General features: G+C 35.1%; 1 protein-coding gene across 3 annotated transcripts in view; it reads right to left on the bottom strand.

Moving 5' to 3' along the window:
- PTPRG (protein tyrosine phosphatase receptor type G) overlaps positions 1-27,497 on the bottom strand; it is a 786,314-nt gene that overhangs the window by 600,077 nt on the left and 158,740 nt on the right. For all 3 annotated transcript variants that reach the window (XM_051980013.1, XM_051980023.1, XM_051980032.1), the window contains exon 2: positions 8,100-8,204. In XM_051980013.1, coding sequence (XP_051835973.1) covers positions 8,100-8,204 — 105 coding nt within the window. The remainder of the gene's footprint in view (positions 1-8,099; positions 8,205-27,497) is intronic.

Below are 27,497 nucleotides of genomic sequence, written 5' to 3'. Positions count from 1 at the left end.
TCTTAAGGAAAGGGATTATTTCATTTTCATCTTTATAACCCTATCACATGGTAGGCATTTAGTAAAATGCTTGATTGCTTATTTTTTTTTAACCTCAGGGATTATTAGTATATAATAGGCATTTAAAATAGTCTCATAAATTGTCTTTGTATGGCCATTACCCAGAACATAGTAAACAAATGCTTTTTGATCACCTATCATTGTAATTCAAAAACCAGTCAGCATCTAGCACACAGTAGTTTCTTCCTAATTCTTATTAAATGAATGATTGACTGGCTTATCCCAGGTCAACAGATTCGAATGTAATGGTCTGTCTATTAAAGCCCACTGCCCTCCCAAGAGATCCTGATTCAATAAAGACAATGAAAAGTAAAGAAAGTATTCAATCTCTGAATTCTACTTATAAAAATGAGATACTCCAATGAGAGCAAAAGGTTAAAAGAAACTTCCATTCAGAGATTCTTATTAAGTAACCTTGTCATTAAATTTCACTGTGACCCAAGTCTGCTTACTTATCCTTTGCCTTCTTCTCTACTTGGAGGAAAGCCATTATCTTGCTCTCCCCTAAGGGGTTGCTGGCTCTCAGACCTTTTTACACCTGCTGGCCCAGTCTGTACCAACCCATTCCAGCTGCTCAGCAGTGGAAACATGTTAATTAACTCCTTAACAGCACCACCCTTCCCCCTTCCTGAAAGCACTCCTTAGACTAAATCTTTCTTTCCCTTGGTAAATGGAAATTATAGTTGGTTTCTCTTAGCAAAGTCATACTTGCTCTCCTACTAAAAGATCCCTGCCCCTTACCTGTAAGCCACTCCTTAGATCCCCCAAAACACATCCAAACTGAAGACAGGCAAGTAACAAGCCCAAGCCAACTTTATCCCACAAAAGAAGAGTTCATTCCCATTTTCAAACCAGAGACACTTCTTAAAGAATTGTGTGCTGAAAATGTTTGTGGCAGCCCTTTTTGTAGTGGCAAGAAATTGAAAAGTGAGGGATGCCCCATCAGTTGGAGAATGGCTGAATAAGTTATGGTATGTGAAAGTAAGGGAATATTATTGTTCTATAAGAAACCATCAGCAGGATGATTTCAGAGAAACCTGTAGAGATTTACATGAACTGATGCTAAGTGAAATGAGAAGGACCAGGAGATCATTGTACATGGCAACAACAAGATTACACAATGATCAATTCTGATGGATGTGGTTCTTTTCAATAATGAGATGATTCAAGCCAGTTCCAATGGTCTTGTGATGAAGAGAAACATCTATATCCAGAGAGCAGACTGTGGAAACTGAGTGTGGATTGCAACATAGCATTCTCACTCTTTTTGTTGTTGCTTGCAATTTTTTTTAAATTTTCTTTCTCATTTTTTTCTTTTTTTAATTTGATTTTTCTTATGCAGCCAGATAACTGTATAAACATGTATACATATATTGGATTTAATATATATTTTATCATGTTTAACATATATTGGATTACTTGCCATCTAGGGGAGAGGGGGGCGGAAAGAGGGGGAAATTTGGAACACAATGCTTTGTAAGGGTCAATGTTGAAAAATTATCCATGCATATGTTTTGAAAAAAAAAAAGCTTTAATAAAAAAAAAAAAAGAATTGTATGCTGTCTCTCTTCAGAAGTCAAAGCCTTTATACTTCAATGTTTCAATGGACTGATGACTTCCTGGATACAAGTACTACCTCCAATAAAGCAGATCAAAGCCAACCCACACCATCTCATTTTACACAACACCTCTCCTCTACCTTCTGTCATGAGTACTCTAGAGAATCATCCAAAGAACCTATAGCTCTTCTTCTGAGTTCTTTTCAAAGTCTTTAAACCAAAGAAATCATATAGTTCGAAAACATAATGAGAGAAATGAGATCAGTGATTCCAAACTTCATAACTTCTGTTCATCTGTAACAATTCTGACTTAGCTTCCTAGACCAATATATATATATATATTCACTGTGATAGGGAGAGCCCCTTACGTTACCAAAAGGGAAATTTCCTAAAGTTTTTAAGAAATAAGAAATAAGAAACCAAGGAGATTTGAAATATTCAGTCTTCTTTATACCTGCTAATTCCCAAAGGTCTTTTTTTTTTCCCTCTCTTTCTCCATATTTTTCTTTCCAGAGATCCTCTATAGAAGCAGGAAGAAAAATCAAAGTTTTTTTCTACCAAGCTCTAGTACCAACTCCACTCATCAAGGTATGGAGTCACAATTCTCTTTGTCATGATGAGAGTTTTATGTAATTACCCCAGGTTTGAACACTGAATTACATCCATAAATATATATCAATGAAAATGAGATTAATGCAAATTGTAGAAACATGATATATAGGCACATAGAATATATATGTGGATGTATGTATAAACATACAAACATACAGATCACATAATATCAAAATTATTGCATCTCTAAATCGAAAAAGAACTTATCTCCTACTGGGTCAATATTTACTAACAGCTCAATAAATCTTGATGCTTTTTCTACCCCAACTAACATCAGGTCATTAATTTCAGTGTGGTTCAGTATTTCATAAAATTACAAACCTCAATGAAAAAACCCTCCTCAAAAGCCTATGAAGTAGGGAATGGAATCCGATGACCATAGGGATATACAATGAAGCTTTTCATTTTCTTTGATCTTTTTTTTCTTAGAACCTTCATAAATACCACACAGATCTCCAAACAGCTGTTTTTAAGGAAAGCTCAATAGCCAGACCCCATGGCTATCATTTTCCCTGTTTAAAATGCCCCATCTATAGCACCAGTCTTAATTATGTTTGTTGATGTATCACTTGCTATGCATGTAGCAGAGAGAACTATTTCATCTTCCTAATAGGCTTTTCCAAGGGTCACCGGGACCCTAAGGGGCATATTCAGCGCCTCCTGCTAAGCACATTAGAGTCCATTAACATTTGTAACACTTGTGCATACATCCTCTGGAGAATGGATGCCAAAAAACTTTAGAACCTACTGCAGAGTGTATAATGAAATTTAATGAAATGAAAATATTCTCAAATGTATAGAAAATGAATTCCTGTAGGAAGAAAAAAATTCTAACAGTTCTCCGAATCACTGAAAAAACCTTGAACATATGGTGGCAAATGTTCTTTTCAAAAAGAAAAAAAATCACATGTGACCATATGCTTTTATCCCCCTTACATTATATATTTGTTTAATCAACAAACATCTAAGTGCCTACTATGTGCCAGGCATTGTACCAGGTGCTGGAGGTACAAATGCGTCACAAATTTTTGCATTTAAAATAAAATAATGCCTACGAGGGAATTAGAGAATTATACAAAAAAGTAAGACAGATTTTTCTTCGTCATATTCCACTAAGACAAAAAGCCGTATTATAGTTTGGTCATGGCACAAGGTAAGCAAAGTTATACAATCAATTATTAACTCATTGGTCATGTCTACACTGAACAAGAGTTCCACCTTATACTATCAAAATGCCCAAAATTTAGGGCAGAAGCCTTTAAAGGAATTCAGTTATTAAGCAAGATTCCCTCACCAGAAAGAACATCTCTCAGGTGGAGATATGATAGACTAATTATGATGAAATTCACTTATATGTTGCCATACATTTTTAGTTCAGACAGCAAGATCTATCCTAATAGTCCTGAAAAGTTGCAGGCAAATGGAATTCATATAAATTTAATTATGCTTTAAATATAGTCAAATTGCTCTTTATTTAAAGAAGTTTATTAATTTATGTGCTAAATAAATCTGGACTTTCAAGGCAGAATCTTACCAGTGACTCCTTTAAGTATGTACAACCAACAACATTCATGAAATGAAATGTGAATAACCAGCATTATAGGAGACTCGAGTACTTGATGGATAGTTAATTAGTTGTAGTATATATGAAAGAGCTCAGATTCTAAATAAAAAGGCAGGTCAAAATTTTGAGAAATAACATAAGAGAGATATTATATAATTACGTGCCAGATGAATGTGATAGTCAGAAAATGCTAAGCGAGATCTCAAAGGTCATTTAGCCTACCTGCCTACCTCCCACCTAATTTAGAAATATTTTCTGATGGTACCTAAGTGATAAGTGATAGGAGAGTTGACTACTTTAGATATTATGCATACTTCATTGTATTGGATCTTACTCAAGAAGAAAATAAGGAGAAATGTAGGTTTAAAATATCTGCAATAATTGATGAGTCCTTCAACTTGGTCTCATAAATGCAGCTCACTTTGCCTACCTGTGGCTAGACCTATATTTGGGAAATGAGGTTAATCAAATCAATCAATCATCTAATGTCAATCACACTAGTCCTCTTTAGCCAGTTATGTCCCTTAATCAAGCCCAAAAATTACAATTGCATGGCTATATTTAGATGGGACTTTTCCAAGCACCCATTCAATTCTTGTAATATGGATCCCCAGAATGGTATAGGAGTGTATGGCTGATTTTTTTTTTTGTCTCAAAAATTAATTTGTATATTATCAGCTAGGAGTGAGTCTCTAGCTCTGTGAAATCTAGAAAATAATGAGAGAAATGAGATCAGTGATTCCAAACTTCATAACTTCTGTTCATCTGTAACAATTCTGACTTAGCTTCCTAGATCAAGAAGGGATGCCAACTTTTTCTACAGCTGTATCTATATCAAAATTCATATCAAAGAATGAAAAAGGCTGGGGAGTAAAAAAAAAAAAAAGTAAAAATCTTCTTGGAAGGACAAAGAGTTTTATGGAGAGTCATGAAAGGAAACCGTCCCGCAATGGAGATGTTGAGATATAGTCATGAAAGTCAGTTGCTAGATCTATACTCCGAGCATGCACTGGATCAAACCCAGAAAGAAATTGTCAGCCTCATTTATCTTCATCCAGAGCTCCGTGGCTTCAACCCAAAACCATCAGCCTCACCATGTTAGAAAGTAGCTGGAGCTTCAAAGTGGTAAGCACACTAAAATCCAACGTGGTCTCACTCAGCCTTTGTACAGTGGAGACTGACACAACAGCTTGCCCACGGAGGCAAAGTCATGATTTCAGAGTTTTGTATCAGAGCTCAATCAAGCACTCTGCAATGGTGTACCAGAAACCACAGGCACCTGCTCTCTTGCAAATGTTATTTTTTTGGCACTGGGCCCGATGCTGCAGGGGGTTGCCTATAACTTTAGGGCTTTCTAAGCCACAATCGAGGAATCATGACTAAAAGGAAAGGCTCCATCTTTTTTATATAAGAGGTAGAAAAGAGTGATCCAAATCTGCAGAAGAAAGTACTAAGAAAACCTTTCTTTTTTCATTCTCTGGATCTGATAGTAGACTTTCCCTTCTCTCCATAGTCTTTCACTTTCTCATACTCTGCTGAACCAACTTGTTCTCTGCATGATTTCCCTTGGGAATCCCTCTCTGGGTGATGGAAATATCTCAAGGGGACCCATTATCTCTTCCAAGAACAAAGACAAGTCCCAAACCTGGATGTGGTGAAGTTCAGCCAATACTACATGAAGGTTTTGTATTCCGCTGCAGGTAAAGACAAAAAAAAAAAAAAAACCACCAAAATTCTCAATAGTTTTCATCATCTGCAATGGACACTTTGGATGTGAGTGGAATGAAAACTACAAAGTTTAGGGCCAAAACACTGTTGTTATGCTACAATGATGAAAGATGATCATGATATTTAGCATTAATATGGCACAGAGTATTTTCAAAGCATTTTGATGAATATCTCATTTGATGTTTCCAACAACACTATGAGATGGGTACTATTTATTACTGTCATTTTACAGAGGAGGGAAATGAAGCCATAACAGACATAGCTAATTACTCATAGTCATACAGACAAGAAAAAATCAGAGGGAAGATTTGAACTCAGGTCTTTGAGACTCTTAAGTCCAACACTCTTATTCACTATACCATCCTACTGCCCTTTGTTTCTACTTATACCTTATAAATTCTTGGCCACATGAATGCCCAAACAAACAAATGTCTATAAGTTCCCCGGTTATATATGTAAATAATAGGTATCTTTGGATATATTCATATATGTATGTGTATATATACATGAATATACATATAAAATATCGCATATATCAATGCATACATATAAAAGCACAGATAAATCTCTAGGAACAGATATATTATGTGCTCCAGTTTTGTATAAATATCCTCTGGAAAAGTTAAAATGTTATGAAGGATCACTTAAGAGAACTATAGATCAAATACTACCTCGGACATATATAAACACATATTATATTATAAAAATTACCAAGTTTTAATTAAATGATTCCTGTATACTAGGGACTGGGGGTATGAGAGCTAAAAATGAAGTAATCTCTACTCATAAGTGCACACATGCACACACACACACACACACACACACACACACACACAAACCACAATTATAAAGTGACTAAATACAAACAGATATTATCACAAAATACAAGGTAGTTTGAGAGGCAAGGAGGCTTTAGCTATTGGGAAAGGAGGCTGCATGCAGAAGGCAATTGTTGACCTGAATCTTAAAAGAGGAGGAAGAATTTATGATGGAGAGATAAAAAGGGAATGTATTTTAGGAATATGAGACAGTCTAGGCTTCCAAAGATATGAATATAGATTTGATTTCTGAAAGAAACAGAAAGTATAGTGGCCACAAGGATGGAAAGGAAGTCTTTCCTTCAGTAAACATGGTAGGTATGATAGATAGGCAAGACATTTACTTATCAGTGCCTCTAAATTAACTTGTATATCTGCATGGACTTAGAGAGTTTCCACAATTGGGATTCCCCTCATTGATGAATTTACAAATCTGGTTTAACTTTTTAAACATTATATTTCATCCCCCACACATACCCCTTCATTTCCCAATTTACTTCATTTATTTGAAACAGTGACAAAAGACTTTTAATTTGATAGCACCAATCAGGAAGAACTTCAGGCAGAAGGAAGACCTGCTATCTATTCTTTACAAATAAAACAGATTGGCTATTCTCCCCCTAAGAGCAGGAGATTTATCAATAGACAAAAGGATGCAAGAAGTCAATAGATAAGCTGTAATTAAAGATCAGGCCCATACATTTTACACTGACATAAATCTAGCAGAATTAGCATGGAATAAATCCCTTTCCTTCCTTCCTTTCCTTCTTTACCTAATGGAAACACTGGGTTCTGACTGGGTCATTAAATATGGTCCTGAATGCATGCAGCAGCATGTCATAATTTGCAGATTTGCTCATAAGACTAATGGCCAGCAACCAAGCCATTTCATATAAGGCCTTTGAAATATGGAGTGACGAGGTAATTTCCAAAGTGGTTTGTCTACCTTCTCCAATTTTCCCTCTTTTAATTAACTATAATAAAATTTCCAGGTACATTTCTACATAACAAAATGCCTTTAAGAATCAAAATCTACCCATCACTTCTGATATGCAAAGTCACCATGGCCCAAAATCTATTTCCTAACATTTTGTTTCCACTTTAAAAATGTATCTTCTTATTATTATTCCCTAAAAGTGTTCCTTTCTTAAAAATATTAAAAATCAAAACATTTTAAGCAAAGAGAGAAAAAAAATTAAACTCCAACTACCTCTTTTAATCATGTATTCAGCCTCTTAAAGCAAAAGTCAGAATTTGTATAGTGCCAAGAAGTGCATGAAGGAATTTATTTAATCAGAATGATCTGATTTGAAAATAAAATTGGATCTCTTCTATTAGGGCACTAGAGAACATTCCACTGCCTGGTATTTCTGTATATTAAGTAGGCATTTAAAAACTGAAGGCCAGGTATTCTTTTTTCCCCTGCTTTAATTCTAAATTGTGACAAAAGAGAACAATCTTTATACTCCAGAAAAAATACAGGTTTAGGACGAGCAGTCAAAGATAAATGCCTACTACAAGAAAGGGGGGAAAACCTACCTGCAAAGTGTGGAAGGATAAATCAATTACATAATAAAAATGCTCCTTTCACAATTCTGTTTTATGAGAAGCTGAAAGGGTTAATGATGATTCCTAGAATTGCATGGCAAGGAAATTTCTCTCTCCCCTCCCCCAAAAGCATACTATATGAGATTTCTGTTTTGATTTAAACACATGTTCCTTTACCATCAGAGAACAAATCAGACCGACTCAACTTACCTGAATATGCCCAGTAAGGATCTCCAGATGCTTTCCGCCGGCGGATTTGCACTGAGCTGCCATGCCTATTTTCATGGAGAGCTCCAACATAGCCTTCTGTCAAAGCTGAAAGAAACACAAAAGCACAAGGTTAATCATAAGAATATACATATATATATATATATATGTATGCATATATATACATACATAAAATCCCTGCTCATATAGTATCTTCATTTTTTTTTTTGTTTGCTTGTTTTTTCTTTCTGTGTTGGGTAAGAAAAATTGAACCAAAAGGGGAAAAAAACACATGACTGTTTCTTCCTCTAGAGTGTAAGCACCTTGAGAGCAGGTAACTGTTTCATTTACAGTTATCCCCAATACACTGTGTCCAGTGCTTGGTACTTAGAGAATGTACGGTAACTGACTGATGATTTTGAATATCTCTATATTTCAAAAATCTGGATGGATTTTTGTCTATGTGGGTACTCCAACTGGCAAACAAGACTACCATCCCCCTATAATTTGGAAGGTTTGGTCTTTAAGTGTTGCCATTGCTGACTCTTTAAGAATTGATTCTTTTGAAAGCCTAGAATTTTCTTACTCCATCAAAGTGGAGGTGGGAATCAAAATTCCTAAAATCTTATAGTCCCGATTTTTGTCTTTTAGGTTATATGTTTCTTCCAAGCTGAGCAGACCATTTTATCTACAGTTACAGAATAAGAAAACTCAAGATTCCTGACTCTAGAGGAGGGAAATGCTGCTATACAACTTGGGGGAAAAAAAACCTACTCAAAATGGATCAAATCAACCAAATGAAAGATAATTTTGCCCAATTTCCAAGGCTACCATCTGCATATTAAAACACTCAGAGCCCCCCCATTTCCCAACTTTACACATGCAAATTTCTTTTGTTGTTAGCTCACACCTGACTGCACTAGAAGACAAGAAACACAAAAATCACAGGTGCCCCAACTCCAACTGGAAATGGTTTTTTCACTACCTCAAAAAATACACCACAGATGAATATGCTAATAATTTTAAAATGCACCCAAACAAAAACAAAATGTGCTTTCATGATCAAAGAAAATGCAGGCAAAGAACAGAATATTCAATATGAGAATGACAGAAAAGAGGAAAAAAAAAAAAAAAAACAATACACATCTCTGCTTCTCATGACCTGAATTACTCATTAGTATTATCATCATACACTCCTAGACCTAAGGCTGGAAAAGACCTTGCCTGGTTTCTAACCAAACATTCTGATTTTACAGATGAGAAAACTGAGATCCAGAGAAAACAAATCATCCACAATGACAGAAATGGTGTCATTGATAAATCCTACACACACACACACACACACGTATGTATCTATGTATAAATGTAAAATTTTCCACTATCCTCCTCTATAATCAACTATACCAAGAATTATCTCCTTAATAACAAAAGACCAAATGGTGAACTACTCAAAGAAAGAGCAATTAGTAAATGCATGGATTATAATTCTGCTCACAATGCAATTCAACAATCTAAATTTGTTTTTCTTTTGGTTTTTAGGTCACCAGATCAGAGAGAGCTAAGGGAAAATCTAAGAGGTTTATCAATTGAGTCACTGAATTTTACAGATGAGGAAACTAAGGCTCAAAGAAGCTAAATGACTTGTGTTAGAAACAGAAGTTACAACCCTCAAGGTAGGATTTTAACACAGACCTTCTGACTCATTCTACTGTAGCACTATCAAGCTCTCTTCTTTAAATAAAACTATTTTATATGGACAGAGTTCTGGACTTGGGAATTAGGACAGCTATCATTTCTGTGACTATAACTCATCATTTAACCACTCTGGAATTCCATTTGTTCAATTTAAAAATGGGAATGATACCATCTAGAGTATGTATTATACAGGATTGATGGGAAAATCCAGTATGAAATGATGCATAAAGTACACTGCAAACCTTAAAATATTATAAAAAACCAACTATTATTAGGTTCTTTGATCATAAAAGGCACATAATGGTTATCGTTGACATCATCATCATCAAAATCTATTGGCTGATCTTTATTCCATAGTGTAAAATTCAATAAGTAGGAAAAAAATCAAAATATATTCCTAATATGTTCATATATTCTTAAAAAATCATTGCCCACCTCCAATTGAGTCCTCTTTAAAAGCCTTAGGAATAACCACCTTAGGCTTTTGAAGGATAATGTGTGGTAACAAGATCCACAAAGCTGGAATAGTTTGAGTACAAATTCAGTATTATGTTATTTAGTCTTATCATCTAATGCTAGATCTGAGGCAATGTGATATAATTAGAAAGAGTATTTGCTATTCAAAGACCTGAGTTCATATCTCACTTCTAATACTCTCTTGACTTTGGAAAAAGTCAACCATATTATTAGTTCCCTCATTTATATAATTAGAGGATTGGACTCTATAGCTTCTCAGTTCCCTCCCAGCCCTATAATTCTGAATCCTTAGTACAGGTCAATTCTATTTTTTCAGCTGCAACAAGCTTCAAAAATTAAGATGTAGAAGAAGTTGTGATCTTTGCTAGTGGCATACAATACTACCTTTAATGAGAAATTTACAGATTTTTCATATATCATTCAAGGGTAATAAGGAAATACCCACCAAACTCATCAGCAATCTCTTCCTCCTGAAAGTGCCTTTTCCCTATGGATTTCTGTTCGGATTAGTGAGTCCTTGGTCAGAATTACCATTTTAGGAAGATCAGAACTACTCTAACTTCTGGCTCTAATCTTCTTTTTTTTTTCTCTATTTCCTTAACAGAAGCCCCCTTCTACTTGCCTTCATTCATATCTCCTCTTTATGTGTTATATTCCTCCATTAAAATGTAAGCCTCTGGAAGGAAGGAAAAGTATTTTTTGTTATTATTGTTGTTGTTTTGTGGTTTGTTTGTTTTTTTTTTTTTTGTATTGAATCCCTTCTCAGCACAGTGCCCACTTGGCATATAGTAAGTACTTAATAAATGCTTTATGTATTTAGTCACAAAACTGTAGATTCAAATGCAACCTTATAAAATAGGTGAGTTTTATCCCTACCCTAATAGCTAATAGCTTTTTATTTTATCTGTTATGCTATATAATCTTATGTTCTCTTCCCTGACAGAATATAAATTCCTCCAGGGCAGGAAATGTTTACCTTTTGATTTTATATCCTTGGTATTTAGCACTGCATGAGGCATATAAGAGATGCCCAATCAATATTTATTGATTGATTGATTGATTCAGGTTTTGGGGATCTTTATTTATTCAATTCAATGTTTTAGTTGTCTCTCCCACCACATCTGTGAAAATGTGATAAGCATGGAATCAGTATCTTCATCTCTAGCACTAATAAAAATGTTCCAGACAATGGATATGAGGACAGACATCTGCATCGATTTCACCAGAAATCTCACTCTAGGTTGGCATTTTATCCTTTTAATAAATGTGAGAGTCAGGAAAGAAAGGTAGCAGACACATAAACTGAGGGTGGCTAAGGTATCCTCCAGCTCTAACAGCTATGATCCTTTCTAGCCCTAATATCTGTCTGTGGTGAATGAATCCAGTTTTAAATAATCAAAAATGCTGAATCCCTGAGTATATAAAAAAATCATTAGGGACTCTGCATGTTTTGCATAGAATGTAGTGAGGCATATCTACTTTGCCTTGGCAATGGTGATGATTTTAAAAACTTAAGTCTTCTTTTTAGCACCAGCTACTACATTTATTCCTTTTTTCCCAACCCCTACTTTATCAAGTTATCAGCAACATAGACTTTCTAAATTATGCAACAACAGAAAATCATCACAAAAGATGAAGATTATACAAATGGAATGATCGATCAAGACACTTCAAGTTTGACTGAGAATCTACAGTGTATAATCCATTCCAGGAACGACATACAGTTTTCAGTTTTAGGTTTCCAGCTAATGTCCACACAAAACTGAAGAAGTTTTTTTTTTTTTTTTTTTAAAGTTAAATGGAAATAAAAACATTTTACAATTAAAGAATAAGCCAAGGCACCTAATATCTTATTGGCAGAGAGCAAAGATTCAAACATAAACAATCTGTGGGCTCTAAGCAAAGTAACAGACTCAGCACCCTAAATTTAATCAATTTTAAAACTCTCAAACAGTTGGAGAATAGCAGCACAGCAATTCCATGGGATGGCCATGAATCATGCTATTGATTTTCAATATCTTCTGTGCAGAAAATTAAATTATGCAAATGCTTGCCTTTACGGATCCTTACCTTAATGCAAGACTGCAGACTTGCTTATGTCAGCAACTTAATTACAACATTTAAAATGGTGCATGCTAACGAATATATGTAGTCTGACTCTCCAGAACAGGCAGTCCATATAAATCTGACTATGATTATTATATGAATAATAAGAAAAAGCAAGTATGTTATACGTGTCCACCGAAGAGCAGGTCTGGCAAAATCCCTGCCATGGTTTATTAAACTGAAGGGGTTTGTCAGCAGAAAGCTCAGGCTGGGATTCTCATGCGTTACTGCACTACATGGGATTTGGAGTACAAGGATGTTACAGTTTCACATAAATAGAATACTGGGATCTAACAGTGCCTCTCATCTTTCCTAGAAGAAGTCTGTTCTCTCTAGCTTAATTCTGACCGCAACAAACCTTAACACCATGACAGAAAGACCTCATTTTACTGTTTCATTTTTTTTAAACTTAACCAACACCAAAAAACAATAATCAAATAGACAAAGAAAAAAAAAATAGTGGATTGAATGTGAAACTAAGAACTCCAAGAACAGAAATATCCATAAATATTTCCAAATAATTTTCCAAGGCCTAAATATCATAGTTATAAAATGACTCCCAGTGGAATGAAAGCCTCTTGATACCAAGAACCGTTCACTTTCTACTAAATTGTCTTGCACATGGTATGCCCTTAATAAAGGTTCTAAAACTGATTTAAATGGAATGAACTTTTTTAAAAAACTGCTCAGACCTGAAAAAGAGTATGTGAGCACCTTAGCTTCTCTCAACGTCTATGGAAAAGTTAAAGGTCAATCTAAGATGAAACCAAAGGGAAAAACTAGCCAGTCATCTTGGTATATCTCATTGAGCTGGGAATGTTAAGGATGAACTAGATGAGAAACTGATAATCCCAGATGAAAATTAATATTCATGAAGTCTAAAACCTTTCCAAAACTATATTTCACATCTTCTGCTTCCAGCCTAGAGCAAAAAAGATGTGGATATTCTCAGCCAAAAATGTCCAGCATTCTCTACCAAACCCTTCCACGTGAGGGTAAAATGCTAAGAGGGAACATCTTTGAAGGAGATCATTCCAATGTGTATGTAGAATTTCTCGGGACTTCTGTATACCTGGATATGTGGATATATGTCATTTAAAGAGAGTAGGTTTATATGTGCGTGTTCATATTTGACTCTACTTCCAGTTCCGGTTCAGTCCCTCTCTGTTTTACGGGTATACTTTTGATCTGTGATTCAATGTAAGAAGCAAAGTAGTTTGAAAGACAATGATAGTTCATTTAGCATCTCTGTTCCAATCTATACACAATGCTTTGTTTAAGAGATGCTCAAAAATTTGCACGAAAATCCAGTTAAGGCAGATGTGCTACACAGCTGCTTCTAAATCTCCAGCCTGACATATGTGTATACATCCATCGTATTTAATGTGTATGTCTATCCCTAGTATAACGTATGTGTGTATACACATGCTATAGTGGGAATTTAGAAACAGCTGTGAGGTACCTCTGCATACCCTGTATTTCCATGATGGTTTTGAGAAATCCTTAGAAATGGCATTCTACACAAATCTGAGCACACTTAAAGAATGGACTGTCAACACTGCCTTTCAAAACGCTTTACCATTTTTATGTTAATTCACAGGATGAAAGTACACCAAAGAAAAAGAGAGAAATCTCAAAAGACCTCGCCACACTGATGGACTAGAAGTAATGGCGGTAGGGGAATGAGCAGTTATTTTACTGAGCTGGCTGTTCTAGATGTGTTTCATCTATTTCTAACTAGCAGTTTTCTTTCAAAAAATGTGTACACTTCAACTTGTACTTTCAGAGACTGGATGATGCGCTCTGCCAGCTTTTGCAAATGGACCCACATGCTTATGGGTGGCAAAGCAGATGGCCAAGACACAGAATGGCATCGAGCAGAGAGATGCTCAATTTTATTTGGACATTGACAAATTGGAAGGTAGCCAGAGATGAGCTAACGGGGTAGAAATGGGCCTAGCTATCTACAATATTACTCTCATATATGTTATTGTTCCTCACAAAGTCCCCATCACCTGGTTCTGAAGCTCATCCCTTTTCTTTCTAATAGACTCCTAAATGGATTCCTTGTCAATAGAAGGCTAAATAAACAAAGCATAATCAGTCACTTCCCAATGGGGCGGTTAGGTGGTGCAATAGATTGACAAAAATTCATTTTTCTTAGTTCGATCCAGCCTCAGCCACTTACTAGCTGTATGATCCTGAGCAAGTCACTTAACCTTGTCTGCCTCAGTTGCACATTTGTAAAATGAGATGAAAAAGGAAATGGCAAACCACTCAAGTATCTTTGCCAAGAAAACAACAAATGAGGACACAAAAAATCAAGTGTGAGTGAAATGACTCAACAATAATCAGTACTGTAAAGGTAGGGAAACCTGTAGACTGTCCCAGAAAGTATACTCCATTTCTGGGCTAGGTTCATTTAGGCAATGCAATAGCTCCAAGGAATCTGAATATCAGATAAGGGAGAAGGCTTAATTCTAGACTTGGCACATCTCTACAAAACACAAAATAGCACAGTAACATAGCATTCAAGACATATTGCTCCATAGCCCAGCATAATGCACTGCTGTCCAGAGGCAGATTGCTATAGGTGTGACTACATAAGTCTGGATTAAGAGAGATGAGGAAGCTAGAAAAGAGTAGAAAATTCATATCAAGAATATTTGAGAGGTTGTAATAAAGAATACGAATCTAAATTATTTTGTTTGTTCTCAGAGGTCAAACCAGCAATGGACAAAGTTATACAGATAGACAGGTAAAGACTTGATGCAGGGGACAGCTACCTACCAATTAGAGTAAAGTGAAAGGGCAATCAGCTGCCTTCAGAGACAATAAGGACCCTATCACTATAGATCCAGAATCAGGAGTTGAATGGTCCCCAGTTAAGTATAAAGAAAAGCAGATTGCCATCCAGATGCAAATTGGGCCAAATGTCACCACAGGTCCACTTCAGCAGAGAAAGCCTGTGGTTCACAGAAATGCACAAAAAGCATTAGGAAAATTTGAAGGAGTGCATTCAGAAATAAAAAGAGAGGCTGGAGGCTTAATTCCAAGTACCTCAGGAAGAGACACAGTTATTGGTGGAAATACCTTTTTTTCCAAACAGTGCATTGGAAATCTACAGCCCCTTCTCAAAAAAAATTCTTAAGTGCATAAAATAAAATAATGTGGATTACAAAGGAAAACAATCATATTGAACTTCAATGATTAAAATTTTTTTTATAAAGCAAATTCATAGATCTTAGGTTAAAAAACCTCTTAACATGTGAAACTTTGATACATACATATATTCAGAGAGAGAGAGAGAGAAAGAGAGAGAGAGAGAATGCGTGTGTGTGTTTATATGTATAATTCCAGCACTTAGCACAGTGCCTGGAACATAGCAGGTACCTAATAAAGGCTTGCTGGCTAACTGTCATAGAAACGTACATACACATACAGAATATGTATAAGCTTGGTTTGTGTGTTTTTTTGCTGGCATTTTTTGGTTGTTGTTTCAGTCGTGTTCAACTCTCTGTGATCTCATTTAGGGTTTTCTTGACAGAGATACTGAAGTGGTTTGCAATTTCCTTCTCCAGCTCATTTTATGAAGGAGGAGACTGAGGGAAATAGGGTAAAATTAGTTGTCCAGAGTCACATAGCTACTAAGTCTAGGAGGTCAGATTTGAACTCAGGAAAATGAGCCTTCCTGATTCCAAGCTCAATGTTCTATACATCAAGTCTCATAGCTCTTATAGCTCATGTATAAAGCTAATAAAGACAAATAAATATAATATCAATAGAGCAAAAGGTACTAGCCATTGGGGAATCAGATAAAAGTATGACATGGTTGTGTCTTGAAGAGAGATAGTTATGGATTCCACAAGATGAAAATAGTGAAACTGATGGTCATAATCATAGTAATGATGATGGTGATAATCATGAGAATGAAATGAGGCAAGTAATACAATACAATGATGGACCTGAAATCAAGAAGACCAAAGTTCAAATCCAGCCTTTAGTAGCTGTGTGGTTCGTGGAAAATCACATAATTTCTGTCTGCCTCAGTTTCTTTTAATTATAAAATGTTGATAGTAACAGTCCATACCTCTTAGGGCTTCTTCTCTTCTTCTTCTTCTTCTTCCCTCTTGGGAAGATCAAATAATAATTTTTTTGTAAATTATTTAGCAAGTACCTGGCACAGGTACTTAATAAATGTCTAATAGCAATAATGATAATGATAATGATAATAGCAAATGTTTATTTTTGCTATGAGCTCTAATCTGGCAAACCACCTTCTATAACATCAGACTGATGAATGATGATGACAATGACACAAAATGGTAATATTGATTTATGTTGCATTCTAAAGTTTGTGTCATAAATACATTACCATTACAATATTTAAACTAAATATATTCTTGTATCCCAGAACTTAAAGATTGCACTTTATTTTCAAAGTAATTTTAACATTTTAAGATGTCCTCTTTTATTACTGGTCCAATAGAAATACCTTAGAAATGAATCATTTGCAGGACTCAAAGCAGCTTCAAATAATAGTTTATAGTCTCCTTGATAGCCTACTGTAAACTCCTGGAAGTCTATTCAATTTGTCTTTAATATTGAAAATAGACTGATCGATGCAGGTTATGGGAAATGTATTTGAAATTACTATTGGGATTGAAGAGATAGATGGCAAGAGCCACTAATTTTTCTTATTATTATTGTTGAGTTGAGTCATATCCAACTCTTTACGTGATACCATTTGGAGTTTTCTTGGCAAAAACATTAGAGTGCTTTGTCATTTCCTTCTCTAGCTCAGTTTATAGAGAAGAAAACTGAGACAGAGATAAATGACTTGTCTAGAGTCACACAGATAATGAGAGTCTGAAATCACATTTGAACTCAGGAACTGCCTCCAGACCTGGCATTCTATACACTGTGGCTCTACCTACTTGCCCATTGATTCTACTGAAAGAAACTACTCTCAGGCTGGAGCATAACTTTTTAAAGATGATTTTTAAATACAATTCATTAAAATAAGCAATGACTCTATTGTGTAAAAACCCAGAATGCAGATTTCCAAAATGGCCAATATATAGTTGAAGAGGCTGTTTCCATGTTGGCTAGCTGAAAAAGCTATTTCTATGTCTTGCAAAATAACAAATAATTAACAGATTCTGCACAGTCATTGAAATCTCCTGCAAGCACAATTTTCTCTCAATTCTAAACACCACTCACTGAAGAAGATTAAATCCCACACAAGAGTCCAAAAGGAATAAATCTTTATCATTTCTACAATGGGGAAAACTAGCACATTACACTTAGAATCAATTAGTATTCTGACTGGCTTTCCATTTCCTTTCTATCCCTTCCATTAATGAGAGTAAAATATACTGGTGAATTTTCAAAATTAAAAAAAAATCAAGTAGTGTCTTCATTAATATCCATTTCACTACAAAAAACATTCCTTTCAACATTTATGACATTAAGCCATCCTCAGATATAATAAACAACACACAATAACATCGACTGCATCTTTAAAGTCATATCTAAATATTTTTTTAAGAATCAGAAAAAAATTTAAAAAGCCCAATAAATTAAAGCATCTTGTGTTTGTTTCTTAAGAATCTTTTAAAAGCTTATAGGTTCCCCAAAAGATATAATTCATAACAACCTAACATTTCTAAGAGGAAATGAAACCTAAAAAGGCTTTGTTACATAGCAAATTAATTCAGTTATAGTCCAGGTACTTAACTATCTCTTAAAAGAACTGGGAATCATTGTAAATGAGATTAATCCCCCAAAGATCAGCCAAACTAACTCCATTTGTTTTCAATTGGGCAGTACTAGAGGGAATGGAGGGAAAGACAGGTATTTCTCTATTGTTATCTTTGTCATCTATTAAACTAGGGAGGAAAATTAAGGTATTCCAGTGGAGAAAATAAACACTTCAAAAGAAGCCAGAGAAAAATAGACACAGAAAATAGATTTATAATGGAACCCATCATACTTTTATGATGAAGATGGAGGGGGAAAAAAGTGTTGGATCGATCCATTCTGCCTTTCTCTTAGACTACTTAAAAAAAAAAAAAAGAACTAAGCTATTTGTTTCAAATACTTTATCGACACCTGACAAAACACATCTGACAAATGTTTCAGGCAAACTAGTCCCAATTTAAAACTGAAAAATTCTGAAATACAGGCCCTAAGACCAAAAAACCCCATAGTATATCCACATAATATGATGTCTTGCCAAAGAAAGGAAATCAAGAAGTTTTTAGAAAGGATTTATTATTCATTGGGCACTGTCCTAGGCACTGTGTATGCCCTTCTAGGAGCTTCAAAACATCCAAAAAGGAAGTGAAACTTAGTGTCCTTAAGTAATAACAATAATTTCTTCAAAATATGCATCTTTATCTTTACTGTGAAATTTAATCATCTTCTAGGAAGGCAAGATCGAATGTAATAGGCCCCAAAAAATGTGGATACAAATTCAGTCACTGATATAATGTGTGGCTCTGGGAAAATTACTAGGGCTATATAGGAAATCGCATCAGAGATGGGGTTTGAACCTGAGTTCTCTGACTAGAGTAACTCTTGCCACTGTATCATGCCCCCTCCTCAGAAGCAGACAATTAATCAATGAGTAGAACCAAACTGAAAACATCCTTTGATTGTGGCTAAGAAGAACCAGGTTTTAAAAACCAAAGATGTTAGTCATTTATGATCATAGACATCCAATGTGATATTACCTCAACTTCAAAGAGTTTGCTTTTTACATTCAAAAATGGGTTTCCCAGACTAATATCTCCATATGGAAATTAGTTATCACAAAATAGAGACTGCATTAACTAATTTTAGATGAATTTCTGTTTGGGGTAAAACTCTAGAACATACTAAGAAGGAAATATTGTGCCACAATTCCCTTTGAATTGCCCTGCTTCAGTTTCCCTAATTATCCTGCCTCGGTTTCCCTAAGTTGTTCTGCCTAAGTTCCTTGAATTGTTCTGCCTCAATCCACCTGTTTGCAACTCCCTTTCGTAATCATTAGGACTGAAATAATTAAAGCTTCGAGATTTGGCCACTTTGACATTCCAAAAGAGTCATAAAACTCCAGATGGTCTATCACAGACACCTAATTGGTATCCTCCACCTCTATCTCTTCAGACTTCCTGGCTCTAGTTGCACACCTCCTTTACAAATTTATGGTCCTACCCCCTAACCTGTCAGAACCAGACTGATGGTCTCTACCTGGAAATTCCCCCTCAATGCTCTGACTCTGCCCCTGTCTTTGTCTATCTACCTGAGCTTAGAGCCATATATTTATTTCATGAAAAATTCACATTCGCTACTGGATACTTTGAGACAAGAGTCCGATCCAGTCAATTAATTAAGCTCTCCAATAAATAAAATATTAAAAACTCTCTAATCTCTATCTTGTCTCAGTTTCTCTGGCATTACAGAAAATGCTATTTTTTTAAACAAGAAAGCTATGATTACTAAAAGTTAGCAGTGGCTGGCTCTTAGTAATCATCCCTGTGTGAAGTTTCTGTACAAACAAAACCAATACAACTAAAATCAGAATAGAAAAAATTAGCTACAAAAAGATAAACAAAACATTTTGTAGCAAGTTTCTCTGATAAAATCTTACATATCTAGTACTCTTAAGAAACTGATTCAAATTTACAAGAGCCCTTCCCCAGTTGATAAATGGTCAAAGGATATAAACAAGTACTTTTCAAAAGAAATAAATCTTTTAGCTACCAGAAAACGTAAAAAAGATCCAAAATATTAATAATTGGAGAAATGCAAATTAGAGTAACTCTTGAGATTTCATTTTACATCCATCAAAATTGATTTTTAAAAAAGAAAAAGAAAAATGTTGGAGAGACCATAGAAAACAAACTGATTAATGCTCTACTGGTAAAACTATGAATTGGTCTAGCATTTCTGGAAAGGAATTAGGATTAGGAAATATACCCCCAAGTCAGTGACCTGTATATATACTCTTCCAACATAGAGATACCTACCTTACTGTGCCTATTCCCCAAATGATTAAAGAAAAAAGAAAAAGATTCCTTTGTTCAGAAGTTTTTATTTTATTTTTGGTGACAAAGAACTGGAAATTTAAAGAATGTCTCTCAGTTGGGGAGTAACTGAGCAAATTATGTAATATAAATTAATGAAATATTTGTTACATTGTAATAAATAACAAAATACTCTCAGAGAAACCAGGGAAGATTTGTATGCATTGATCGCTTGATGGTAAATGAACCAGGTTACCCAACTCCTGACAGAAAAGTGTTGAATTCAAGATGTAAACAAGACAGATTTTTGGACATGGCCATGGCAAGAATTAGTTTTGCTTCCCAATGCACATTAATTACAAAGGTTTTATTCCCATTTGCTTGTTTTCCCCATTTGGACAGATGGAGATAGGAAATAAAAATAAAAGGTGGTAGTGTTGCTGAAAAAATAAAAAAATAACAGTTGATGTCAGACTGATTTCAGTTTCTTGGGGTAGAATGGGAGAGCTGATATTACTAAACTGGTAGACCAAAAGGATATAAAACTTATAGTGTCTCTGGATGGCAATAGGCCATGTGACAAAGTCTCTCAGGTTTTCTTTGTGAAGAAGATGGAGAACATAGGTTAGAGACAGAGTGGTAAGTCAGACTTGTAACTGTTTGAATAAGTGAAGTACAAGAATAGTGTCTAAAGGAATCATGGTCAACCTGAAGAGAAATCTCTAGTGTAGTGTCCCAGAAATCTATCTTTGACCATATTCTTTTTGACATTTTTATGGAAGGATAGAATAGGGCATACTATAAAACTGACAGATGACATGAAGCTGGAAGAGGATAATTAACACACTGGATGACAAAGCTGGAGGATCAAAAAGATATGGCCAAGTAAAATGACTGCAAATCTATTAAGAGAAATTAAATGGGGGAAATGGAATGTCCTAAACATAAGTTCACAAATTCACCTATAGAACTATGGAAATGGCAAAGAGATCTGCCTTGTAAAAAAAAAAAAAAAAAAAAAAAAAAAAAAAAAAAAACCTAGTATACCATCAATGGAATGGGAATCAGTGAGATGAGTCAGCCTAGATCTAAGGTTTACTTGATCTTGGGTTCTATTAATAGCAGCAAGTTGTCCAAATTGAGGACCAGCAAATGAATTAATCTATATAAAATACTTTGTCAAATTTAAAGCACTGTATAGATAATCCTAAAAGTCTTAGTGAAATTTTAAGATATTTAAGCTTATTATTATTAGTTAATTAAGGCCTTGTACTCTACCCTAACCAAGCCACAGATATAATATTTGTGTTTAAATACTGTTGTTCTCATTTTAAGAAAGGAATTAATAAGCTTGTCTGGAGAAGACTCACTAAAAAGTAACATGACAACAGGTTAAAGAAACTGGGAATATTTGGTTTGTTGAAGAGAAGCTAGGGGGTCACTAAAGGATTGTAAAGTAAATCAAAAGTATTAGACTTGTTCTGCCAATTCCTAGAGGGCAAAATTCAGAGGAATGGGTAGAGACTGAGGAAGGCAAGATTTCCACTTAAAGCAATGAAAAAAGCTGACATCGGAACATCATCACTCTAGAAACTGACTAGTGGTCAAGTCAACAAGTATTTATTAAAATTATCATATTCTAGACCCTGTACTCAGCGCTGGAAATGCAAAAACAAGAAAGACAGACAGCTCCCAATCTGAAAAAGCTTACATTTTAATAGAAAAAGAATATGTATAAAAGGAAACTGAAAATGAAAAGGTACTTATCTAAGCAACTCCAGAGATTTTGGAGTAAAAGCCAGGCAGGAATGAACACATGGCTGGCTGGGTGCTTTCTTTAAATGGAGGTTCTAGGAGAAAAGAGCTCATCAGAAGAAGGGACTACAGGGGCATAATTTACTTCCAATGAGAAGTCCAGAGAGAAAAGTGAATATTGAGGGTGATAAGTTTTCTAAAGAAACATAGAAAATTCATATTTTCTAGCCTTTGCTTGAAGATCTCCATTGAGGGGGGGCATACAAAAATCCAAACTATCAGGAATGGAGCCCAGAGAACAAACACTGAATACTAAATAAAAGATCATCAAATGAGAGTTAGTCTAGATGACTCTGAAAAGTAGAATGCTATTGCTCTAATTCCATCATGTAGCTCTGATTGTACTGCCAAAATCTGATCCTCAATTTATCCAGAAGGAAACTCATCTTTCTCCAAAAGCCTGAAGCTCCTCTTAAATTTCCTACATGTGCAAATAATACCACCATTTTCCCAGTCACCCAAACTGAAAACATCAATCACCCTTGAGTCTTCTCTTTCCCAATCTACCCCCAGAGCCGATCAGTTGTCAAGAGCTTCTACCCTATGAAATAATTCCTCTATGTGCCCGTGTTTAATTCACTGTTCTATGTTATCATACCTATGCAGTCCCCTCTCACTTCTTATTGGGGCTATTACAATCCTACTTAAAAGTCTTGCTGCCTCCAGTCTGTCTCTTATTCATACATCACATTCTGCCAAATTAATCTTCCAAATTCATTACCCACGAATCAAAAACCTTCCATGGGGATGCAGAGAAACAGGCAGTGATTCATTGCTGATGGGATTACAAACTAGCAAAATCTTTTGAGATCCCAGTCTTGAAAGTACTCAGTAAAGCATGAGAAAAAAAAAAAAAATCATAGTTTTAACCCTATAATTTCCTTGTTGAGATTATGCTTTGGGAGAGTTATCAAAAAGAAAAAAAGAATGAGTAAGGTTTTTATTTAAAGATTTTAATAGCAACTGTCTTTGTCATTGAAAAAGCTGGAAGCCGGAACCAAATGTCCAACAATATAGGAGTGGTTGAATAAATTGTGGTTCATTAATGTAATGGAATGCTATAATGCAATTAAGATCGACATGTAGGAGGAATATAAAGATATCTAGAAGGATTTTTATGAAGTAATGCAAGAGGGAGGAGAAGGGAGGGAGAGGAGCAGAACCAGAAGAACAGAGCATATCCTAACTGGAGCCACATCAAAGAAAAAGTAAATGAAAAAAAAAAAAATCTGACGGAAGCTTAGAGAGAATGATTGAAAAGTTATGACACTTTAGGCACTTACATTCATTTATTTAAATGTAAACAATGGCAAAGCAAGTTAAATTGGTTATGTTAGTGATAAAATTAAATTGATAAGAAGCCATTTAAAATTGAAAAGAAACTTCCTTCCTCTTGAAAACAGGAAAAACTGTAGAATCATTCCTAATTCTAGCATTCAGCATTCATTCTGTCCTTTGTGGCCTTGCCTCAATGCATTTACACAATTCACCACATCCAAATCTAAAATGGATTTCCACAGATTATTGAAGTCCTACTTTTCTGCATGACCTCACTGCTTCCCTGGAAAGCTTCTGGCTTCCAACCACTCCCCAAGTAAAATAACTCCTCCTTTTCCAACTCTCCCACATTCCCCTTTTCTTTTTTTTCTCTCTTTTGCTTTTTTGTCTTCCTGATCCTACAGCTTAACATACCCTAATGACTTGACTTGTTAATATATCCTGTCTTCTTAATTTTTAAATTTGTTTGATGTAAGGGATCTTTTACCTACACTTTTTATGTAGTAGATATTCAATAAATTAAATAAAACTAAACTGAACTTGGAAAATTTCTTCAGAACAGTAGAACCACTATCCTGGAAGATAATGAGTCCCCCTCAATAGAGATCTTCAAGCAAAGTAATTGGCTGTGATATACAGATAACTCTATGTTGGTCATGGATACAGAGGATACAGTAGAGATCTAAGACAGTTAAGTTTTCGATAAGATTACTGGTTTTAGAAGACAGGAAACTAAAATTCAAATCCTGACTTAGTTACTGACCAATTAGAGACTCTGGGAAAGTATTGTAACATCCTTTAGCCTCAGTTTCTTCACCTGTAAAATGGGGCTAGCAACAAGGACTTTTATGAGAACCAAATATAATAATTTAGGCAAAGTTGGCATTTAAATCCTGTTAAGCCTTACAATCCTACACAAATACTAGTCTATAATATCATTATCATCTTTACTTTAATTAGAACTTCCCTTGAAAGTCTACATAAAATGATGCAGTGGTAGATGACATCCAAGGTCTTTTCTAAATCAAGATCTATGTTCCTAGACTTGTGGAACTGATCTTAGCCTTAGAAAAATGTGTAATTATCCACAAATTTGGATATTATTATATTGTGATATTATTATACACTTCTCCAAACTGCTATGATCCCCAAATGAGAAAATTTTACATAAAGCACATTATAGATCTTAAAGTAATAAATACATAAAATGCTATTATTACTATCCTTTGAGAAAAACATGGGATAGCAAACAGAAAACCTACTTTTCTCCAGTGCTTTCAAGTTCAATTTTCCAATTTTTCTAGTTTACTTAAAATCCTGGCTGAGTGTCCAGGCCCAAATTTCCTAGTCATTCTCCTGATTTCTGAACTAAATGACATTCATCACTACTCTTCAAGCCAAAAGAAGCCTCTGGCTTCCATTTATTAAAAAAAAAAAAATCCCTGTGATGTCTCTCATTTAAAGCCCCCTTCAGCCTATCATGTTCCACAACAGGTCACCTGGGTTTCCTGGCTCTCACAGCCTTTGATGTCAGAGCAGTTCTAAGCTGCATTGCTAGGTACACCCACCCAGGGACTGCAAAGGTAGCTTGGAGATACTCAGAGACCTTGATTTTCTGAATTTAACAGCCTCTCACAACTCATTCCCTTTTTTGGCTATCCTGATATCTTCCCACTTCCCAAGCCTCCTTTCAGTTTCTGCGTGATTTATAACTCCTTCGGTTTCTTCCTGACAACTATCACAGCCCCAACTTCTCTGCGGGTGGTAAATCTTGCATGTGGGCAATGTGAAGACCTGGGCGCCGGCAGTTCCTGTGATCTCAGCGGTACAAGAGTACTGAATTCCCAGCAAATGGAACTCTGCTTTTAACTAACAAAAGGAAAGGGATATGTCTATTGGACGACTGAAGTATATTTTCTAAAGCCAAAGATTGTCTAGTACTACCATTACTGATAATAATGAAAGCATTGTCATAATGTTATAGCATCAACAGCTTAGCAATTATGAAGTATTATATTATTACTATTACTATATTACTATATAGTATTACTATATTATGTTATTATTCCATGTACATAGCGCTTTATAATTGACAAAGAGCTGTACATATTATCATACCTGATTATTGACAAACTAAGTCTAATATCTATGAGACAATCCATTGAATACTTGAAGACAGTTACCATGTTCTTTCTGAGTCACCTCTTTTTCAAGCTAAATATGCCTAAATCCTTCCATCAACCTACATGTCTCAAATCAGGCTACCCTGGAATTTACTACCTACAAGACCATGGGAAAATCACTCAATCAGTCTCATTTTCCTCCTCTGTAAAATGAAAGGGAAAGACCAGAGAGTTTCTGAAGTCATTTCCATCTCTCAAGCTATGATTCTATATGACCTTTCCAGGTTGATTACATGTTCCTCTCCTCTATGAACTATGTTTAAGCTATCACGGCCAATTTGCCATTTCACCAAAGACATTCTATCTTTCATCTTTGTCTCAGATATCTTCCATACTGATACTACTCTCCATCCTCCCCTCTAGAAACCCCTCGTTTCTTTCAATCATTAGTCCACATGACATCCTAGGAGAAGAAGCTTTTTCCAATTTCCCCCATTGTTGGTGAACCTCACTCAAAACATTGTTATATTTATTTGATGTTTCTATTTTGTATTTATTTACTTGTCTGTATATAAAGCTACATTTACACAAAAGAATATACACTCATGGACCACAGAACTTGTTTTTGTTTTTATCTCTGCATCTTCTAAGTATAGGGCCCGGCACATTGTAGCCTTTTAATAAATGCTCATGAAATTGAAATGAAAATACAATACCAATGGTAAAACTCAGACAAATTGTCTCTTCGATACAAATTATGATCAAGTTCAAGAATATGTTCTTCTTTGCCCTTTCTGGAGACTTCATTAAAAAGGAAGTTCTCTTCAGAAAATGAGAACAGGAACAAGAAATCCATCTCCAGACACTCATTGCCTAAGCAGACCACCATTCTTTTGCAAACTTTGGAAAAAGACACATGCTATTAGTTTTGTTCCAAGCCATACAGACCCAGCCCTGGCATTTAAAATATAAATAATCAACACATTTCAGTAAAACAATATGATAGGGCGGGGAAGAAGGGGGGAAAACCACTCTTATGTTGCTGGCCAGCATGCCCTCAGGCTACATTTCCTTTACTTCAGTACCTAGGAATTTTGTTCAGTGTGGCTGAATCCACTGTATACCTCTTATCTTCCTCTTCTCCTCCCTTCCTGATGGGGGAAGTGGTGAAGAGAGAAGAATGCTGTGTATTATGGCCTTTCATGCAGAAAGAAATCATCAGGGGAATGAACTCAAATTCTAAGTTTGGCCAAAGAATGGTTATTAACTTAAAATAGTTTGGCTTCTCTGTTCAAGCTCATTGCAGTTCCTTTTAAAAGGTGATCACAGCCATAAATAAAATAGGTTCATTAAGGGGAAAAAACCTTCCAAAAAAACCTGCTACCATCTTGATTTGTGAAAGTTATTGTAGCACTATCCATAGTCAGATCTGTGGAAATCCATTTTCAAGGATATATATATGACGTCATTTATCTATGCACATACTCATATGTATCTGTATTTACGTGTATATATGTTATATTTTATACATATATTTTTATTTTTGTATGTATAAAATATAGAATGTACATATTACACATGTATAATGTGTTTAAATATGTTTATGTATGTGTGTTATGAGATTACATCTAATAAATAAAAGTGATTCTTGCCATGAAGAGTACTTTTTTAAACTCCTCCCAAAGTCTACCAATTAACTTGCAGGTTCCATTTGAATTAAAAGAAAAGGCTATATGACTTTAGAAGACTCCTTTTGAGAATTATAGAGAAATTGTTTGTCTTTCTCACTCTGTTTGTCTCTGTCTCTGTGTCTGTGTCTCTCTGTCCATTTTACCTCCTGCCCCAACCCAGGATTTATATTTTGAATGTGCAAAATTTTGCAAATATTATCACAT

Source organism: Antechinus flavipes, chromosome 1 (assembly GCF_016432865.1).
Source record: "Antechinus flavipes isolate AdamAnt ecotype Samford, QLD, Australia chromosome 1, AdamAnt_v2, whole genome shotgun sequence".
NCBI classification, from domain to species: Eukaryota; Metazoa; Chordata; class Mammalia; order Dasyuromorphia; family Dasyuridae; genus Antechinus; species Antechinus flavipes.
This window is presented reverse-complemented; position numbering and strand designations above follow the sequence as displayed.